A 21,409-nucleotide genomic window follows, 5' to 3' on the forward strand; every position below is an offset into this window, starting at 1 on the left:
TGATCAGAGTCATACCAGTCGCCACAGAGACTGGACCGGGGAGGTTTGCCTCCCTCTTTGGTGGGGAACACGGCCTCTGCCTGGGATCCAAGTGTTTTTTACACTTTACAGAAGCAAGATGCTGGCTGCCATGGTCCCCTTGCTTTCCCTGTGGCAGGTTTGGGTGTTATGTCTAGTGTTGTGTTGGGACTGACTGTAGTACAGGTTAGGTGATGCGGTTGGATAGGGATGATCCCGCCTCAGGCAGGGGTTTGGACCCACGGAGGCCTGTGATTCTGTGATTCCAGCCCTACTGTCCTACGAGTCCATGGAAAACGGGGCTTGACAGCAGAGTTCCAGACTCTCTGGATGATCCCAGAATAATTATTTTAAGAACACAAGCCTTTTACTTAGTACTTTTCTCAGAAACTTCCTGCTAAAGCAAGCACCTTGATTACTCCCATTTTCACCCTAAATTTTTACTTTTCTAATGTCATTGAGTGGCCCTTTGTTTTCATGTTACAGGATGGACAGAGGATGGGTCTGGAGTGCCTTTCTATTAATTACACATCCTCCCCAAAGATAGATTTCTAGGCTCTCAGATTTTTTTTTTAGTGGAAGTTTAATCCCATAGTTGCTATTATGTTCGTTAAACTTTCTGCCTCTGCTGTTCAGTCTCTCTTTTGAAAGATGTTCTGGGCAGCAGTGTCTGTGTGCTACACTCCACAGTAAGAGAGAAATGGTGTTTTCCCTCTTCTTTATGGCAACCCTTGAAATATTTGAAGACTGCTGCCATGTCCTCTCTTAAGCACCTTTTCTGCAAGCTAAACGTGCTTAGCTCCTTTAACTCTTCCTTGTATGACTTGCTTTCGAAGCTCTTCATCATCATTTTTGTCACCTACCTCTGGAGCCTCTTTCTAACTTCTCCACGTCCTTTTTAAAACGTGGAGCCCAGAACTGCACACAATGCCCTAGATGGGGCCTAACAAGTGCCACGTAGAGAAGCACTATTGCCTCCCGGGTCTTGTATCTGATGCTCCTACTGACATTCAAGACCAAATTTGCCTTTTGTGCAGCTGCACCACACAACACCCCCATTGAGTCTATGATCTACCGAGAGTGATCTCAGGAGGTCACATCCAGGACAATCCCCTGCTCAAGGCAGGATCCCCTCCCTCCCTAAACCCCCCCACAAAAAAAAACAAAAAACCCACCCTAGAGAAGTATCTTTCTTTCTAACCTGTTCTTAAAAACTTCCAGGGATGGAGACTCTCCAGGCAGCTGGTCAAATGCTGAACCTCCCGCACAGAGAAAGTTCTTCCTGATCTCCAAGCCAGATCTCCTTGTCCTGACCCGTGGCCACAGAAGAAGGGTGCTCATACCCCACCCTCCTCCAAAAGGGCAATTGGTAATCAAGTAACAATGACTGAGGTATCGTAGAAGTCGGGTCGGAAGGGACCTTGTAGATCTTCAAGTCCGCCCCCCCGCCTGGGCGGGAAAAAAACTGGACTCAAATGAGTCCAGCCAGGCAGGCATCAAGCCTCTTCTTAAAGACCCCCAGGGTAGGAGCCAGCACCGCTTCCCTTGGAAGTTGGTTCCAGCTCCTAGCCGCCCTAACTGTGAAGTAGTTCTTGCGGATGTCTAATCGAAACCTACTCTCCAACAACTTGTGTCCATTATTCCTTGTTATGCCAGGGGGTGCTTGGGGAAACAGCGTCTCCCCCAAACCCTTCTGGTCCCCCCTAGTGAATTTACAGACAGTCACCAGGTCCCCCCTCAGCCTTCTCTTGTGAAGGGTGAACAGGTTTAGGTCCTACAGTCTTTCACTGTAGGGTCTGCCCTGTTGTCCCCGGATCATGAGGGTGGCCCTCCTTTGGACCCTTTCAATGATGTCCACATCCCTCCTGAAGTGGGGCGCACAGAACTGGATACAATACTCCAGCTGTGGCCTGACCAGCATCGCATAGCAGGGGAGGATCACCTCCTTGGCTCTACCTGAGATGCACGTGTGGATGCATGACAAGGTCCGGTTAGCCCTGCCAACCGTAACCTCGCATTGTCGGCCCATGTTCATCCTGGTAAACAGACCAGCACTTCCAGAATAGGGCAGGCTCTGGCAAGATGCATGAGTATCCACATACATCTCTAGAACAACTGATGAAGCAACAGTCTTGGGCACCCAGGAAAGGTGGTGGTGCGTGCTCAGGACTCCTGGATCTCTGCATCAGAGGTTCATGTGGGCCCTTCTGCTCCTCCTCTGCTCTTCCTCCTAGAGGTGCTGAGGCCTCCAGGCCGCCCAGGACCCAGCTCCTGTTTCTGAAAAATCTCCATTTTCACAGGAGAGGAGGCAGCAGAGAAGGCTCCCACCTACTGCTCTTGAACCAGGCTGGGAAGAAACAAGCAGGGGCTGATATGCTCCCTTCCCTCTTTTCAAACACAGCAGCTCCTCTACCTATCTGCCCTGAAACAACTAGTGGTCCCTGGGCCTCAGCACCCTTGCTGCGAGATCGCTCCCTGCTCTTCCAGGGGAAAGGGGCACATGGCCCACCTGCAGGAGGAGAAACAGCTGAGGGATGTTGTGGCTTCAGAGTGCCAGGAGAACACGGGGGCAACTGCAGCCTGGAGCCAGTTCTGCCTGGGAAGGAACAGAAGAGCAAAGGAAACAGCTTTAGTTGTGCAATTTTAAGAACAAAAGGAAGGCAGGGGCAGGCCAGGAGGGACAGCAGTTGTATATTCTACAACAAATTGTTTAAAACCCATTCACAAATCTTTCCCTACACTTAGTGATGAAACAGACCTGTTGTCTTTGGACTCCCTGCTACATCTTTCCAAGGTCCCTGCCACGTGTTCTAGCCTTCAGGATTGGAGCAGTGCACCCAAGGGAAGCAGATGTTGGAGGGAGCCGGGGCCCTGAGGCAGAAAACTGCTTTTCCTGCCTGCTCCCCAGTCTCTCTCTCATCTGGCTGAGTAACAGCCAGCCCTAACCCTGCAGGGGCTGGGGAAAGGGAACCCCTGCAGGTTTCATGTGCCCCACCTGGGGGAAGGAGCATTTTCCCAGGGAACTGCCAAGGTCATCCCAACCACTGGCAATGTCTTCTTTCCAGGATTGCAAGGAAAAAAATAAGCCTTCATTTCAAGCCCCCGTCCCCATAAATAGGGCCTGTGCCTGCTGCGTGAACAAGTCAGTGCTACATTGCTGTCCGAATAGCTTTCGAATCTTCATAATGTGCCATATAAGCTAAGCAAAATCTTAGCAAAGCAAGCCACAGATGTTAACTACTCTAGGTCTGATTCTCCTCCCACACAAGCCTTATTCATTTAATTCATCCATGCTGGACATAGGTGATACTAATTTAGCCTAGCTTAAAGGAGGGGAGAGTCATGTCCTGACAGCACAATGCTAATGGATCAGATTTAAGGACTCCTGATTAAAACTGGTTTGACAATTTGCTTTCAAATGAAAACATGAAAAATCTATTATGCCGGGAAAGTACGATGGAGTGAAATTCAGCTGAGGAGCTTCAGTGTTGTGTTCCTTAACTGAGACGTATACTTTACCTACTCAGAAGAAAGGGAGAGAATTCAGAGCTTGAAACAGGACACTTGTAAAATTAAGCACAGGGCTGCTTCCTTGATATTCAGTGTCTGGAAGACTTTTAATTACAGCTACCTCAAAAGCAGCCTGACAAATTTCTTCTTACAGAGTGGGGAGACCAAACTATGCAAAAAACCTACAGGAGTGAGGGTAAGTCTGGTTCTTGAGCTGCTTGGACACAGAAATGTGAGACCCCATCACAGATTAGAGCCATTTTTCCTGATACTTCAAAGAGCTTTGATCATTTGTTTCATGCAGTGCAGCCTAGCTCAAGCCTTTGTCTTGGAGTGACAATTGATAGCTCCCCAAGACTGCTATTTGTCTTGCTGCTGCTTTTTGGGGGAGGCTAATGGGGACTCATGTGTTTGTTTGCTTTCCAGGTTCTCTATCCTTTGTGACAGTCCAGAGAACTTGTAAAAGCCTTCACATTCGATGTGTAGACTTCTCTTTTCTCAGCTTTTCCCTTCAGGCTTTTTCTCTCTTTGTGTCACGTTATGTGATGATCCTCACCTGCAGTGGTTTCAAACCTGATTTAGCAGCAGAATAGCTTAAATTCTAGACTCTGTTGTAATTTTTTCAAAAACATCTCATTGTGTTGAATTTTTTCCATGCTTCTTCTCAACCCAACAGATATTTTAAGGAAGTTTAGAGGGAAAGACAACCCTGAAGTACTTGTGTATTATGTGAGGCTGAATTTTTTTAAGTTATTAAAATGTTCCTCTGACTCTAACAGAACATGGGTAGAAGAAATGCCAGGCTGTTCATTCTGGTGCATTAGGTGCTGTCTACTCCTTTGCATATGTGCCTATTAAGAGTAAATAAGTAATTCTGGATTATTTTGTGTATACCATTCATAATTAGATCTTAAAAAATAAAAATGGACTTGGTTCTAAGTGGCTGTACCCTAGACATACTCTCACAGGGTGGCACAGAATTCATATGACTGTGCCCAGCAAAGCAGGTGGGCACTGTGACAAGACTCCTGAACCAAATGGACAGTCAGGGAAAGGCTTTCAGAAACTATACAGGAGGCAAAGAATTTCTTGTTGACTAAATGTCCAGAGTTTCTGTGCTTCCAAAAAACTAGTTGTCCAGTTCTTCCAGAAGTCTGTCTCCTTGTGTATCTTGGTCTGTGCTGCGCTGGCCTTTCAGGCCATATGCCTCCTTTCCAAGGAGTAGTATGTTTTCCCTGCTCATGGTTTCCACAAACAAGATTGTTTGCATCCCTGCAACATGATTTCCCTTCTCTTCTTCAATGTGGCCATTGCTCCCTGGTTCTGTAGAGGCAGCCCACTGACTGCGCACGTTCGGTGTGCATACGCACAAGCTTGGCGGCACCTAGCGGTGTTTCTTACCACCGTACCCATTCCATCGGCCTTCCCAGAGCACCTCGTCTCCATCCTCCTGGGTTTATTTGTTAGTGATTAATATTCAACTATGCTTATGATGGACTGAGAAAGGGACCCCGTTATGCTTTGTGCTGTACAAATGAGTACCACACAATCAGCAGGACGAACATCACAGCGCCAGCAAATAGCATCTGCTTCCTACATTTTGCTGAGGGGACTGAAGATAAGTGTAGTAAGGAGGGAGCCAGATACATGGAAAGAAACCTGATGGCACAGGAGCTTTTCACAGAAGGTGGTCTGGAGGGTAAAGCAGGGGAGAAGGGTACGAGGACAGGTGTGGACAGAAGTTGAGGTGAGAACATGAATGCCTGGTGCCTCCTGAATCGGGGGGGGCACCTGCAGGAGCTGCCTGCTGTTGGGGGGGCACCAGCTCTACCGACAGTATCAGTATCAGCTGTCGGGGCGGAACCGGCCCCAGCAGGGAGGGCACATGCCCCCCCCCCATGCAACTCCTACCAGCTGTCTATGGGTGAGAAGGCGGCATGGGGGAAGAGTGCTGGAGGATACAGTTAATCAGCACAGGGCAGTGAAAGCCAGTCAGAACTGTAATTCTCTGCATGGCTCAAGGTCTCCATTTCATCTGCTTCTGCTGTTTTTCCTTCTCCACTGGGGAAGAGCACCTCTGCCTGTGTGAAGTCGTGCACCCCGCAGGCTGCTGACAGCAACTGAGTCCAATACAGAACATAATGAAGCATGTAACTGGCTTCCAAGAGCAACCTTCAAATTGTCACCTGCCTGCCGCAGTCTGCAAATACAATCAGAACAAGTGCCATTAGCATTACAATGCTCTCCTGACTTTGCAGAGACCCCATGAAATGACATGGGGAAAACTTTTGTTTCACTTCAAATTGGAGAGAGAGTGTAGCTGCAGTGTTGGCTACAAAGGACCAGCTCTTAGGATCATCATAAATTCTAATTTATTGGATGGGATGTGAAGTTACCAATAAAATCATAAATGCAAACTTTGAATTATGAGGGGCACTGGTCACCTTAACACACCCACCCACCCCGGGGTTGCGAGGGTTTCCGGCCGGGCTGCTCAGTTCCGAATTGCCCCTCGAGGGGTCAGCACGCTTCCGGAGATTCCCGGGTCCTGCCCTCAGACCGCGTGAGCCAGAGACTCCCGGGACTGACTTGTGCACACGGGGGGCCGGGGCCGGGCCGGGCCGCCCCGGAGGGCCTCGGGCAGCGCCGGTCGGAGAGACGCGACCCACGGAAAAAGGAACCGAGAAGAAACCGGCGAAGCGAAACTGCCGGCGACAACAACGGGCGCGCGCGCGCCAGCGTAGAGACAGGCCAGGGCGGGGGGCGTGTCCCAAGTCGACCGGGGGGCGGAGCTGGACAGCCTGCCTCCGTGCCAGTTCCTTAGCGACGGGGTGACGTCATGGACGCGCCGCTGCTCCTGGCGCTGGCGCTGGCGCTGCTCGGGGCGCTAGCGCGGGGGGCACCCGGCCCCACGAGCGCGGACGACTCCGGCTCCACGAGCGCGAACACCCCCGGGCCTGGCCCCACGGCCGCGGACACCCCCGGCCCGGAGGCCGGCCCTAGCCCCAGACCCTCCACCGACCGCCCGAGCGAGGGAGAGGCGCCGCTGGCCGCCCGCGCAGGTAGGATTGGCCCACCCCCCGGGCCACCCCCACCCCCAGGGCCGCCGCCCGTGCCTGCTGACCCAGCCATGGCCTCGCCCTAGGCTGCCCGCCCGCCTGCCCCTGCGACCTGCACCGCGGCGCCTGCGACGTCGCCTGCTGCTGCGACGCCGACTGCGACCCCCGCTGCGACCTGCGTCCGCCGCGCGCCGCCTTCTCCCGCTGCCTGCCCGGCAGCACCAGGTAGGCTCCCCGGGGCCGCGCGCTCGTGAGTGTGCACGCGGGGCTGCTCCTGATCGTGTGTGTGCATGCGGGGCCGCGCCCTGCCCTTGCACGCGTGTGCGCAGGGCCTGGGCCACGCGCTCCCTTCACGCATGCCCGGTGCCGGGCACCGCGCTGTAAGGCCCATGAGAGCCGGGGCCGCTCGTAGCAGCTGTACGACCAAGACTGGGCTGTCGTCCGGCTCCTCGGCAGGTGCTTGGTCGTCTCCCTGCACCCAAATCCCTGGGCTCCTTTGCAGGGTCACCTGAAAAGGGCTCGGGACGCTTCCCTGGCTGCCGCGTGCTCATATGCGTTCCCCGGCTGGACCTTGTGGCTGGCGAGGCCCCTGGGGCGGGCAAGGGATGAGAGCGCAGCCGGCTGTGGCAGCGCCGTCTGGGCTGGGCAGGAGCGAGGCCTGCAGCTGTGCGCTGGCGCTGGAAGGAGGCGCACTCTGGACTCCTGTCTCTGTACCGCTTCTCATCCCGAGGAAGTCCAGGTGCCTCAGATACAGGCTTCGCTTCCTCCTGGGTCCCTCTCTGTTGCGATTTGAAGATGGAAAACAGCACTGTGGAACAACTGATGAGGTCGATTGTCCCCTATGAAACCTCATGTCTCTGAATTAGTCCCAAAGGTGCCCCCTGCCTCCTGTTTGGCCCATAGAATAATTTCCATTAGGAAATGAAGAGTAATATGGCATCCACTCGGTTGGGCTGTGGGGTGGATTTAGGGGCGGAGAATGTAAATGTAGGCAGGCCGGTAGGGTGCATCTTCCCTTTTCTGTGTTTTTGGGCAGAACTAAGACACAGGTGTGTGTGGAGCAATCGCTTATTTTCAGAAATAACACCCCGAATCCTACGGAAACCGTCACTGATTCCAGTGGACAGACTCGGCTGTTCTGTGTGCAGCTGAACGACTGTAAGTAGTCTTGCCTTGTGACACTAACTTCCTAAAATGGGCTGGGAAGGGAACACTAAGGTGCTTGACTAAAAGTGTGAGGCTGGGTGAGAGAGGCTGCCAGTTACCTGTCAGGAGGGCAGAGGTACATTCTCTGTACTGAGTGGAAGACGATAGGGTCACGGGAAAGCAAGGCTGGTAGGGACCCTGTGAGGTCATCTAGCCCAGCCCCCTGCTCAAGGCAGGATCATCCCTGACCAAACCATCCCAGCGAAGTGTCTTTCTAACCTGTTCTTAAATTTTCGGGGATGGAGATCCTACAGCTACTCCCGGGAGCCTGTCCCAATGCTTGATCACCCTCACGGTCAACAAATTCCTCCTAATGTGTAGCTGAAACTTGCTCTGCTGCAGTTTGAGGTCGTTATTCCTAGTCCTGTCCTTTACAGCCAACCTCTTTTTAACTGCCCTTCAGGTATTTGAAGACTGTGAACCAAACCCCTTCAGTCTCTTAGCCCTAGTTTTTTCAGCTCGTCCCCATGACTCATTCCTCCCAGGCCTCTAATCAGTTTTGTCGCCCCACTGGACTTTCCAAATTGTCTGCATCCTTCTTGAATTGTGGGCCGAAAACACAGGAATTCAGGGGAGGCCTTACCAGTCCTAAAATGAGCAGAAGAATCACCTCCCTTGATATGTAAGAGACACTTTGGTTAATGCACTCCAGGTTGCTGTTGGTTTGGGGTTTTTTTTTTGCAACAAGAGCACACTGTTGGCTCGTATTCAGTTTATGGTCTACTGTCACCCCAGGTCTTCTCTGCAGTGCGACACCCTAGCCAGTCATTCCCCAGTCTGTATTTGTGCGTGCAGTTGTTCTGTTCCAAGTGCAGGGCTTGCACTTGTCTTTGTTGAATTCATTCTGATTGTTTCTCGAGTTTATCTTTGTCTACTCTCCAGTGTCTGAAACTTCACCCAGCTTGTGTTGTCTGCAAATTTGTCAAGTATGCGCTCAATCCTATCATGCAAATCATTATTGCAGATACTAAACAATACTGAGGAACCTGGGGAGCCCTACTTCATGCCTCCTTCCATCTAGTCATTGAACCATTACATCCTACAGTCCTTTCATTTCCTCAGTATTTCCTTAGCTTGTTAATGAGTGTGTTGTGAGAGATGGTGTCAAAAGCCCTGCTAAAGTCAAGGTAAATTCAGTGACACATTCACTGTTATCTCCCCTCCACAGATCCACCTTGTCCCATCTTACATCTCTCACTATCAGGCAGATTTTCCAGGGCTCTGAATATTCTTCTATCTTTTTTCTGAACATTTGCAGCCTTCTTTCAACATCCTTTTTTAACTGTGAACATTAGAACTGAGCACAGTAGTCCAGTAATGGTTTTGCTAATGCCATGTTCAAAGGTAATATCTCCTCTCTGCTTCTACTTGATATTCCCCTCCTTGTATATCCAAGGGTCCTGCTTTGCCCTTTTAAGTGTGACCTACATTCTTTGTACCTAGAAGTATGACTTTGAATTTGACTTTATTACAGTACCTATTGGTCAGATGTGCCTGCTGTATTTAGCTTTCAGGATTGGTCTGTGTAAACTGATCTGTCCCCATGATTATTTATCTCCATAGCTTTGTACCCTCTGCAAACTTTACCAGCAAAGATTTTATATTTTTCAGGTTACTGATAACAATATTGAATATTGTGGAGCCAAGAAAGTGTTCTTGTAGGATGCCAGTAGAAAGCCTCTCTCTTTCTTTTTGGAAGACTTCCTCACTTCCAATTGTGTTGAGGTTTATCAGTTAACCCCTACTAGATGGTTCAAAACTGGCTATGCTGATTTTTATATAGTGTTAATGTCAGGTACCTTATGGAAATCTAAAACTGTTTCAACATAGTTACAGCTAGCATCCATGCTGAAAATTAAGCAAAACAATAAAGGCAAGTTTGTTTGACAGGACCTATTTTCTATTCACCCAGATTGATTGGCATTTAATTATCCTAACAGCCTTTACTCATTGTACCTCATCAGTATTCCATCATGCCCAGCTCTGATGTTGGGCTAAACAACCTGTAGTTACCCAGGTCCTCCTTTTTGTCCTCTTAAAATACTTATGCAATGTGTGATTTCCACCCCCCCCCAGTCTTCTCTAATGATTTGATGTTGGGGTTGGCTTCTTTTTATTCTTTCCCCATCTTTAGCAAAGCTGAACTATTTTCAACAGCCACAGGAGGTTACAGAATCGAATTTCCCAGTGCTCTCGGAGCAGTATGGTGGCCCATCCTTTGTGTCACCATCACAACCCATGCCACCCCCCTCTGCCTTTTACCGGGTAAGTCCTCAGAAGACTGACATAACTTTTCTCTGGGTTTCCTAGTGGTGACAAGTGTCAGTGCTGGAGGGAGAAAGATAGAAAAAAATGTACATTTAACTTCCCCTCCACCCCCAGTCCTTATTTGGGATTCAGTAAACCAGGCTGTTGTTTAATGGCATATCTGACTAGCCATATGCATTGTAAATTGTTCCGGAAAACCATCTTGGGAACATGACTTTTATAATGCGTTACACCCAAGGAAGCTGTGATGTTTTTGTTCCTTGCTTGAGCTGATGGTTGTCATCTTGCATTTGGCCCTGGCATTCTTGAAAGACTGTATTTATAAGGTCTGCAAATCTTGTTTCTAGGTGGGTGATCCAATCCAGACCTACTTTGTTGCCTCATCTGTAGTGAGCACACTCAGGCAGCCAGTTGGGATGGGAGCCAGTAGGCTTTGTGCTGACAGCAATCCTGCTGGTGAGTATGGTGGCAGCAGCAGCCTGGGATTTTCTTGGGATGTTGTTGGCTGCTGACAGTTTTTTCATGACTCTTGTTACTTTATTTTTAAGGTTTCCTGGAGAGCAAAAGCACAAGTTGTACTCGAACCTTTACCAACCTAAGTAGCAGTTGCACCACTGACCCTGCACTAGATGCTGCCTCGTATTACCGTGACTTCACCGTGCTAAAGGTGCATGTCCATATTTCCCAGCCTTGGCACCTCCTCTTGCTGTGACTGCCTGACTTCTGCACTGTTCTATCATTTTATCCTCAGCTAATTCACCTGTTACCACAGTAGAGCTCACTGGCGTGCCATTTCTAAGAGGCTCTTTTAGTAATATTGTGTACTGCTCACTTTTTAATCAATGTCATGCACTGCCTAATCAGAAGCTTTACAAAAGTCTATAATGACACATCTACGTGAAGTTACTTTTATGAGTCAGACTTAAATTCTCATTGAGGCGTGAGATTAAATTTGTTTGACGAGACCTATCGTCCATAAAACCAAGTTGACATTAATTATTTATATTTCTAATCTTTAATTGCCATTGATTGAATCCCACATCAGCTCTTCTATTGTTTGTTCTAAAACTGGTGTTGGGCTCCCTGGCTTGTGCTTACCTGGGCTACGTGCTATCCTTTTTAATATTTATACAGCATTAGCGCTCTTCCTATTGCCTGTGTCCCTGACACTCCAAAACTTAATATTTACACTTATTATTACTTTTTAATAAGACCCCCACTGATGAGTTGGGCTGTTTTCCCATTCTTAGCAGTACTTTTTCAGGGTGTCTGCTGCTTTGTATCAGATGGCACTGCATCCACTGTACTTGGTTTGTGTTTCAGATTTTCTCCTAGGGCTCAGAATCTTAATTTTTCTTAGGTGAAAACTGAGTTTCTGATGTAATCCCCTGACTGTAGGAGTGGGAAGCCTGGGCACAGGCATATGGTGCCTGTGTATAAATGTAGCTGTGCACACAGCAGGTCATTGGTAGAGCCAGAAATAAAGTCTGTGTTTTGGTGCCCTGCTCACAGGGGCACACTTCGGGAGTCTAAAGTGCAAGTTAGTGGAAAGTTCCATAGTCTTGGAATAGGCAAGACTGCCCGTTGCTGGCTTCTGGGCACTGGTTTATGACTGACTTGTACCTGTGGCGCTTGCAGACCAAACACACTTGTTGCTTTTCTCTTCCAGATCCCACTTAATATGACTGTCACCCAGTCCATGCAGGTGAGGCTTTGAGAATTAATTCCTGTACCTAAAGTGAGGGGAACCATGAGCCTAGGCATGCAGAGTGAGCCCCTTGGGTCACAGACCCAGGGTAATAGGCTCACGGTAGTTCTGTATCTGAGATTAGATTATGGGGGGGAGAGTCACGTTGTCTGCTGATAGAGGACTCTGATGTAACAAACTTGTTGTAGGATTATGTGCATATGCAAGAAAGATCTGGAGCCAGGCTAGAAAGAGATGGGGTTAGGGTTGGTGCAGGGGGCTTGCCATGGTTCTGGGGTAGACTTAGGGTAGGGAGTAAATTGGGGAGACAGTTGTGGTTGGGGTGGGAGAGGATTCAGATTGAGAAGTGGATTGGAGAGAGGAAGAAGCAGGCTACCTTTTTGTACTGATTTTAAATGGCCTTTGTTGTCTCCAGGTGAAAGTCACCCCTCTCATACAGCCTGGAGCTCCCCAGATGCAAGGCAGTACCTGTCACAATATTGTTTCTGAGGTACCTGTGAAAGCCCCACTCTCAGATCAGTGCTGATCTGGAGTACGTGCCCAGCCCAGGTCCTTCTCCCAGCTCTGAGTCTCTGTTATATTGCATTTTCAGGTGATCTACAGCATTGAGTTTAATGGGACCCATGGAATCCAGAATGTTTCTGTCCAGTTCAGAGTGACCAATATCTCTGAGACCTGGGGATCCTCTCTGCAGCAGCACTTCACATTGCACTTTTGGGTCAGTGCTTCACCTCATGTAGCTATGCAGGGTTTGGGGTTGTGAGTCTATGCTCCAGTTTCATTTGAGCCTTCAGGTGAGGAGGTCAGTTCGTGGCATGGTAGCATGTGGGCCCTGGATGACAGGCTGTGGGGGATCAGGGGTCTGTGTCCCAATCACATGTGAACTTTTGCCGGGGTGAGGGGGTTAGTGGCCTAATCTCAGGTAAGGTCTGGGTGGTCAGTCAGGGTTGGTGTCATGGTCTCTGTCAGGCTTGGAGGGCCTGGGTGCCTTGCTCCTCCAGAGTTCCCAGGGGTGGAGAAGGAGAAGGAAAAAAACGGTGTCAGTATCATGGTCTCGGGTATATTTTGGGGAGAGAGGGGCAGAGCTGCTGGTGTCTATCACGGGCACTTCTCTCCTCTGCCCACTTGGGAGCTGGGAATTGCTCTGGAGGGTGATGAGTGTATTTTAGCCTCTCTGATTCTCACCTGGGAAGGCAAGTGGGGGAAGAAATGTTATATCTGTGTCTGAATTTGGATTGGAGAAGGCCCCACCTGCAGATTGTGCCACAAGGGTGGTGGGGCAAAGTTGAGGTTGGTGATCTAGAACCCAGATGAAGGAGTCTTTCTCAGAAACCCCTTCCCAGTGGGCACTGTGTAATAGGTGAGGGAGTAGAATCTGTGACTCAGTCTAGTGTCCTGGAGGGGCAAGTTGTGGAGAGTGGTTTTGTCCCCAGGGAAAACATTGCAGTGTGGATTGGGAATGTGTTGGTAAAATTTCCCACATCAGCAGGAGCTTGATGCTTTGGGAGTTGTCTGGGGGTATTGGGCCTAACTGCTGCTTGCCTGGCCAGCTCCTGGATTGTGGATGGGCTAAGTGGGGAAGGCAGTTCTAGGGCAGAGGTTGGTGGGATTTTTACAATGTTTAATTGGGCCATCTGTAAGGTGTAATAAAGCTCTGGGAATTATAAATTTTTGTCTGATTCAGCCCTGCCATAGATGGGGTTGAACTCCCTGTGTCTGAGAACAGTTTCCACTGCCCATATCATGGATGAATGGGATCACTTGGACTGAATGGAAGTCTGACTGGCTTGGTGTTCCCCCAGATTTGTAGCATTCTCTCCTGCTTTACCTTTTTCCCTTTGCCTCTTCATAGAGTAAAACCCCTTCACCCACCCTGCCCAGAAGTGGGAACCCTGGCTATATCACTGGAGCACCACTCTTGGCTCTACAAAAAGGTGTCCCACAGCATGTATCCTTTCTGGCATCAGGTTTTACTTGGCACTCTTACCACCTGGTGAGGCAGCATCCCTTGCACTCCCACAGCTTTGCCCTTAACCGGGAATGTTGCATTGCAGCCTCTGATCTATAAGACCTTTTCCTGCGGGGACAGTGGGGAAGGCTCTGTTACAGGGGTTTCAAGGCCTAGGTTCTAGATCTAGGTTCTACTATATTTACCAAGCTATGGCTATGAGCCATCCGTCCTGTATCCTTTCACATTTGGAAAGCATGTTGTGGCACTACTGGAAACAGATCATGAATTTATAACTATATGGTTACTCTCTTTTGGGGTGTGTAACTGGTGACCAGAGTGAATTCATTGTTCAGTATTCATTGAGAGAGATTTGCTGTTATGACAAGTAAGATTTGCTGCTTACTCCAGGATGATCTTGTTAGGGGGCTAGATGGATATCCCATGTAGCTTAGCTTCCCTTCTGTTTGACGACTTGACGCATAGCCCCTTTCCTCAGGTGACCATTTTACAGAGTCAGGGTGATGGAATATGTTCACAGTCACTCAGACACACAGTACTGTTTGGAATGAATGTGAGGACAAGCTGCAAGCTCAGGTAATACTATCTACTGTCACTGGCCCTGCCAGTTCCCAAACAGGTTTGTAAGCTTGGGGCATTCACCTTCCTGCTGTCCCCTAGGCAGAGTGCAAGGCTCCTCTGGTTCCTTCCTCAAGTCCTTAGGCTGGCTCCATTAGTCCTGTATGCATGCCTGAAAGACTCAAGTCTCACCAGAGATGGGAAGCCTCCATAACACAGCACCATCCTTAGCAGTGTTCAAGCTGCTTACAGTGGGGTCTCTTGGGAGGCTCTGAGCAACCAGTGCTAGACCCACGTTTCACAGCACAGTGCAGGGCTTGGATCCAAGGGCTGAATGCTAATCAGATGCTCTAGGAAGTGATATTTGTGTTCTATGGCTTACAGGGCTGGCTATCTGGATCCTTCTGTGCCTGGTAATAAGGCATGTAGAGCTCCCCCAGTGCCCTCTTACCAGGGCAGCAGGTTACCTAAACTGCCTCTCAGCATGTAATGCAACCATGTGCACTCAGTTTTTCCCATCTCACTTCATAGAGAATATGAGCTTGCTTTATGCTGAGGGCTTCACTGGTGCTTCCATGACACCTCCAGGCAACCATTGCCAGAGTAGTAGAGACTTTGAAATGGGGTCATTACTGAAAAAATGTGCTTGGTTCCATTTCCAGTGTATCCCAAGGGATGGAGAATGGAAACTGTAGTTACCTCTGGGACCAGTTATACCAAGCTCTCCAAGAGGTGAGCAGCCCATGGGGCCTAGCCATCACTGGCAATGCTGATCCAGCCCAGCCTGGAGACTGGACCGGTATTCTCACCAAGAACTGCAGCATGCAGGTAAGAAGAATGCAGGGGAGCCATCTCTGTCTTTAACTCTTCCTCTTAACCTTGGCATGCAATATTGAGTTTTCATGGGAGGGCTGGGGGACGAGGAAGAGAGAACAAGGTAGTTTCTGATTCCTGTTTGTTGGAAGCTCTCTAGTGAAGTCAGACATAGGATGCACTACTCAGCTGTCACTGTCAGGATCATTTCAGGGACCCTAATGTACACAAACAGACTCTGGTTCTCTTGGCTCACACCATTCAGAGGTCCCTCTTTGACTAGTCAAGCTAGGAGCTAGCTGAATTAATTTCTTTGGCCTTGTGTTTCCAATGGACACACAGGATCATAGGAAAGTAGGGCTGGAGGGGGACCGCTTGAGGTCTGCCCTATTTGCTGTTGTGCTGCCTGTCCCTTCCCTAAGTTGTCATCGCTGTTTTCGTCAGGTGTTACTGATGTGGTGTTAGTGCTGAAGTCTCTGGGACTGTGATGCCAGTAAAGAATTGCAGCCAAAAGAGCTCAGTATCTGTCTTGTCTTAAACAGTTACCACAGGCTTGGTTCAGTGACAGAGCCTCAGCCAGGATTATCATCTACCAGGGATGGTCCTAACACACTTGTGATCTGACAGGCAAGGTATTAATGCATATATGCTCATGACAAGGTATCAGCACAGCACTGTGTAGGCTCCCGTAGGCCAATACAAAGTTCCCATCATTTCCGCTTCTCCTTTTTACCATGGTCCAAACAAATTGTGTATTACATTCCTCTGGTATCTTGTCTTGAGGCGTGCCGTACCATGGACTTGTTCCACATCCTGGCTGGGGTGTTCCCGTTCCAACCTTTTCATCCTGGTACTGAACTATTCTATGCCTTGTACAGCCATCTCCCCTTTCTGTCTCCTGACTGGAGTGCACAGCTGACCAATATCTGGCCCACGTGCCAAGTTCTGCTTTTATAAGGAGTTCATGCATCAGTCAGGTTTGATCAGGCCTACTCTGGCCAATGCTTTTGCAAAACCTTTGTGTGAGCTCCCGCGAGGCCTACACCCTGATCTGCTGCATACCACACGCAGGTTCCCTGTGCCACAGATTGGCCACCCTGATCTAGTCCAACTCCCAGTTCAGGGCAGCAGCATCCCTGGGCAGGAGAGGATCAGATATTCCAGCCAGTGTTGCACTGGGTAGTTCTAAGGTTGCCTCTAATAGAGCCCAGACTGCCCAGCTCCGTGTCATTAGTACTGTGTATTTAATAAGTGTGCTAACATTGGGCTGCATCTGACCATTCTTTATCCTTCTGTGTCACTGTCCTGACATTTTCCCCTCTCCAGTGAATCTGACTATGGTTAAGACATCACAACCCACAAGTACTTAAACAGAGATTTCTGATTTGAGGGGTTTCAGTCTAACCGAAAAAGGTATAACAGGATCTGGTGTGTAAGAACTGAAGCCAGACAGACTCAGACTAGAAGTAAGGTGCCAATCATTAAGCAGAACAATTAATTTACAGGCCTAGTGGATTCTCCATTACCTACATTAGAGACTGAGTATCTTTTGAAAGGGTATGTCATGGTTCAAGCAGGTGTCGGCTTGCTGCAGAAGTTACTGGGTGAGATTCTAGGGCTCATGTTGCAAGGGATGAGATGGACTTAATGGTTATTTCTTGCCTCAATCTTGGAAAATGTGTGGGTTTCTTTTTTTTCCCCCCAGGCTGGAGTATGTGCTTACTGCTGCGTGGTTCCTGTGTCCTTGGAGATCCAGGTATTGTGGGCAAAGGTGGGCCTCTTGTCCAACCCACAAGCACAAGTGCTGGGAGCACGGTATTCGTATCAGTGCCAGTCCCTACAGGTATAGCATAGAGTTTTTATTCACCCCATCTCCCAAAGCCTGTTTCACTAGACTGGGTTAGTTGAGACTGGGGGATTGTAGAGCTATAGTACTAGTGGGCTGGATCCCAGTGGCACTCACCATGTCAGTGGCCAGTATCTGGTATCTAATACTCCACACAGGAAGCTGAAAAAAGCAATTAGTTGGGTACCACCCTGGGTTAACTGTGGTCTCTTTCAGACTTCCTGAGCAATGTCTCAGGCCACAGTGGCAGCAGTTAAACTTCTGCTTATCCATGTAATTAAACTTTATAGTTACCAAAATCAAATAAGTATCCTTTTTTAAACCTTGCCACAGAGCTTAGTTCAACCTCCTGTTTCCAGGAATCCCATAGGCTGCCTGCATTTTACACAAATAAATATTCCTTTTGATTGGTTCTGAAACATCTTAAATGCTGAATGACTCTAAAGGGGCCAGTGAGTTGTCACTGTCTTGTTAAAAATTTGGAATACTTCAATCCTCTGCTTCCTGCCTTGGTTAGTGGGGCTGAGAGGGTACAGGAGGAGGTGCCAGCTGCTGTCACTGGGAGGTACCTCTTGTTGTTGGTAACACACCTGCCTGCCATTGACAGAAAGGGCCCTCAGCCCTACAAGCCAGAGTTGCTGTCAGGAGAGTGGCAGGCAGGGGCTGCGGTCATCTGTGGGGCACTGTACAGCAGTGCCAGAGAAATGGAGGATGTCTGTACTTGTCCCTGCAGCCTCTGGTTTTCTCTGCTGCTTCTGCACCTGCATCTCCATGAGCAGCATCATGACCTGGTGCGCTGCTGAGATTGGTGGGATGGATGTTGAAGGGCCAGAGCCTGACACTGGGGCTTCTGAGCCTGGAGGCATGGCAAGAGGTCAGCATGGGCTGCAGGATGACAGTGCAGGAGTGAGGAGTGGGGGTGGGCCCTGCTCTGGGCATGCATGTGCCTTGTGAGTGCAAGACTGGATTGTGGAACAGAGGTGCTGAATGGTGGGTGCTCTCCTTTCTCCTGCAGTCCTTCAACGTGAGTGTGGTGCCTTTGACGACTGTCGTCACTTTTATTGACTTGACAGAATGGCCAGAGCAGCCACGTGGCCAACCTTCCCCATACTGGAAACTCCCATTTGACTTCTTCTTCCCCTTCAAGGTGGCCCTGAGCAGGGGTGTGGCCTGTCATGGGGGCCTGCCTGGTGCCCTCATGGTGCCTCTAGCTGTCTGGAGCATTGTGAGCTTCTGAGGAAAGTGAAGGAACAGGAGTCTGAGGCTTTGCTCTTCCTGCCAGTGTTTCCATATGGACAGGGCCTGCCTGCAAGTGCATCCATCCCTGATGTGCCCAGGTATGATGTTTGGTTCCTGTTCCCACCTGGTTGAGACCATACTGAACAGTTCCAGCTTGTCCCTGTGAACATGGGACAAACACAGGCCAGCTGATAGATGGGACCATTGTTGCAGAGAGATCTATCAGTGCAATATACTACAGTCAGAATGTGATCCAGGCCCGAGCCATTTCTTACCTGGATCCTTTTGCTGTGGCCAGTTTCATAGTACCACGTGCATTTGGTTGTGTGACTGACATCTACCAGGTATCCATGGCCTTCTGACTGCAGAATCTGTAAAGTCCAGGGATGCCCCTGAGGGACAGGAGGACGAAGGGACAGTCTCTGTGTGAAACGAAGTGGAGGGGGAAAGAAAGTAGCTCTGGCCAGATGGAAAAGGTCCTGCCAAGCAGTTCAGAGAAGAGAAGCATAGCTTCCACTTCTGGAGGTGCCTGTGTTTTTAGCTTCCTTATCCTTATCCCCATGGGGGGCTTACATGCAGTTGTCTGTACATGATATTTCTCTATGGAAGATCTGTGTGAAACCTTGTGATAGCCTTAAAATGCATCACCCCTTCTTTGTAGTCCCTTGGCTACTGCTGAAGGGGTGCTGCACACATGCACCTGCCCAGTGCCTCTGTGCCAGCTTGCGACTGATTTTGTAGTAGCTTTTCAAATAAAGGTTTCTGGTTTGTTTCATAAAACTTGTTTTATTAACAAGATGAGTGTGAGACTCAGAGGTCCATAGATGCCCTGTCCCTTGGGAGTCTGAACTACTGCTATTCCCAGCTGGGCTTCCCTGGCAGTGATGGCCACCATGTAATGTGTTGGGTCGAGCCATTGGGGGTGATTAGAGTGTTTGGGGGGAGAGTAAAGTGACTTTAGAAGAGGTGTGCAAGTGTATTATGAAACTGTAGTCTGCCACAAGAGGTGGGCTAGGACCCTGGCTTCGCAGCTCAATAGCAGGGGTCAGAATACCATTGTAAGTCTAGGGGAAATATTTAGAATCACTTAATATGACCTTCACGGCCACAAGGGATTCGGAGTCTGGCTGCCCACTGCCTAGAGATTGCTGTACGTTCCGGGCTGTAAGAGAGCCTGGGGAAGACTTTCCAGCTCCCACTTTGAAATGACCACAGAAAAAACAGAAATTCAAGGGTGGTGGGACAGGAAAGCAGGCAGGATGGAGCATTAGTGACAAGGTTATTCCTCACAGGCAGGGAGTCCAGCAATATTATGCACCTTGCGTCAGAGCAGTGAGTCTCAGCTAGGGTGCCATGGCACCGTAACATCCTTGCAGGATGCTGTGGGTGCTGCTCACTGTTAGCTTCAAGACGCTCTGGTCAGTTAAGGTCCTGGATCCTGAGGCAGACATCTGTGCTACAGGAAGAGCAGGAGTCCAGACGACCTCCTATGTGTGGTGTTTCCTGTTGATTACTGCTAGGAGCCTCTAGTCCCACTGAGCCACCCTGCAGGGGAATAACTTTCTACTCTTGTGTGGAAAGTGGAGATGCTGTCCCTGAATTGCTCTGGAAATGCTTTAGGTTTCTTATAGACTATGCAGGGACCCTAGGCACAGAACCCTGACTTTTTTGGGATTGCTGCCTGGGGTGAAGCACCTAACTTGTAGGCTGGAGCTATCCAACTGGCCACATGTGGCCCACAAGGGGTTAACAGGCAGGCCACTGCTGCCCCTTGCTCTGGCTGCAGTAGCAGCTTGGGGCTCCCCTTCCACTGCCTGGCCAGCCCCCAGCACAGCCTGCAGTGCCAGGAGAGCTGGCAGCCGAGAGTGTCCATGTGGCATGGTCCCACAGGAGCCTGCAGGGAGCTGCAGGTGAGGCAAAGTGCCACACTATGTGGGGCGGTGGGTGGAAGAGCACTTGCCTGTTTGGCAGGCAGCCTGAGGGCCCGTGGTTCCTGCTGGGGTGGCTCTGGGGCATGTAGCCATGGCCCTTTTATAAGTTGGACAGTCCTGTCCCAGGTACTGCAGTGCCTCAGTGAAGGCATTCTGGGGACCAGCCTCCGCTTAGCCCTTTCCCATGTGCTTGAGAGCTGCAGGGATGGTCTGGCACAGTGTGGAGGATGCATTTCAATTCTTCATTTTGGAGTTTCTAGAGAGATGCATTGAGCTGCTACCCATATTCTGGAAGGGCACAGGCAGCATGAGGCAACCTGCACTGAGCCAGCACAAGTATTAATTAATATGATTTCTACAGCCCTCACCAGAAGGGTACAGGGCAGCTTACAGTAATAAACTCGTGAAAGCAAAACACCACAATTCCCCAAAGCTTCACCCCACATACTAAAGGTCTGCCCAATGCAAGCGTCTAACCCTGCTTCCAAACAATGTCCAAAAGATTCTTGTAAATAAATAAAAGCTTCCCTCTTCATGAAATGCCCAAATCCTTTGCTAATGCTGAGCTGAAGTTGCCCTGTGAGGCCTGGTGACCTTCCAGCATGAAAAGATTAGCTTACCTGAACCCTTGAGCTGGGTGCTACAAGCGCTCGGGTAGGGAGCAGCCAACTCTCCTCTCCATTTACCCTGGTGCCCCACCCAGGGCACCCCCCAACCCACAGCCAGGCAAGAGCCACCATTCCTGAGGGCCAAATTCTGCTTTAACCTTGTTTTTACTGTCACCTCCCAAAGGAGCAGTGAGGGCTCTGGCCACAGCTTGGATGAGTGCTGAGGGATGGGGTTTGAGGGCTTTGACTAGCCTGCTGATTTTGTGAAATGAGGATTCTTCAGGACTTCATTTCCCAGGAAACCCCAGACCCCAGGCTGGAGCGCTGAGCTCCTGAGGCAGCACAGCATGCTCCAGAGAGCCCCGTTCACTGTGCACGTTTCCCAGAATGGTCCTTTGCACACAGCATGCTGCTCAGCCCTGCCTCTACCGGAGCTGGATTCTCCTGCTGCTGGCCTGCCGCTACCCTTCTTCAGCCCAGGGGTGCCACGCTGGAGCTGGCTGGACTCAGCTCACCTGAGCCCAGGACACCTTGGGTTACATGGAGTCTTGCTCCTGCACATGGTGCTCTACCACTGTTCTTCCCCTCCCTGCCCGCCATGTGCTGCAGCCTGCCCATCCCCTGCCATGCAAACCCAGTTGTGGAACCTCCATCTCCCTTTGCAAACCCTGTGCTA

The 21,409-nt window shown here is 49.8% G+C and overlaps 1 protein-coding gene across 2 annotated transcripts; it reads left to right on the forward strand.

Annotated features, from left to right (window-relative positions):
* The first annotated feature begins 6,058 nt into the window (after positions 1 to 6,058).
* On the forward strand, positions 6,059 to 18,974 carry TCTN3 (tectonic family member 3). Of its 2 annotated transcripts, none has more exons than XM_090058863.1 (14): positions 6,059 to 6,590; positions 6,674 to 6,812; positions 7,624 to 7,745; positions 9,928 to 10,058; positions 10,409 to 10,517; positions 10,610 to 10,728; positions 11,731 to 11,766; positions 12,185 to 12,259; positions 12,362 to 12,487; positions 13,622 to 13,717; positions 14,217 to 14,314; positions 14,959 to 15,124; positions 16,815 to 16,952; positions 18,103 to 18,974. In XM_090058863.1, the coding sequence occupies exons 1-14, from the start codon at positions 6,368 to 6,370 to the stop codon at positions 18,190 to 18,192; spliced, it is 1,668 nt and encodes a 555-aa protein (XP_089914989.1). In that variant the 5' UTR covers positions 6,059 to 6,367; the 3' UTR covers positions 18,193 to 18,974. The 2 variants fall into 2 exon arrangements, with proteins under 2 accessions (XP_089914989.1, XP_089914988.1); XM_090058862.1 differs by having other exon boundaries at positions 6,062 to 6,590; positions 17,971 to 18,974.
* The last annotated feature ends 2,435 nt before the right edge of the window (positions 18,975 to 21,409 follow it).

This window comes from Crocodylus siamensis, chromosome 7, assembly GCF_052110815.1.
Source record: "Crocodylus siamensis isolate JL-2025a chromosome 7, ASM5211081v1, whole genome shotgun sequence".
In the NCBI taxonomy this organism is placed as follows: Eukaryota; Metazoa; Chordata; order Crocodylia; family Crocodylidae; genus Crocodylus; species Crocodylus siamensis.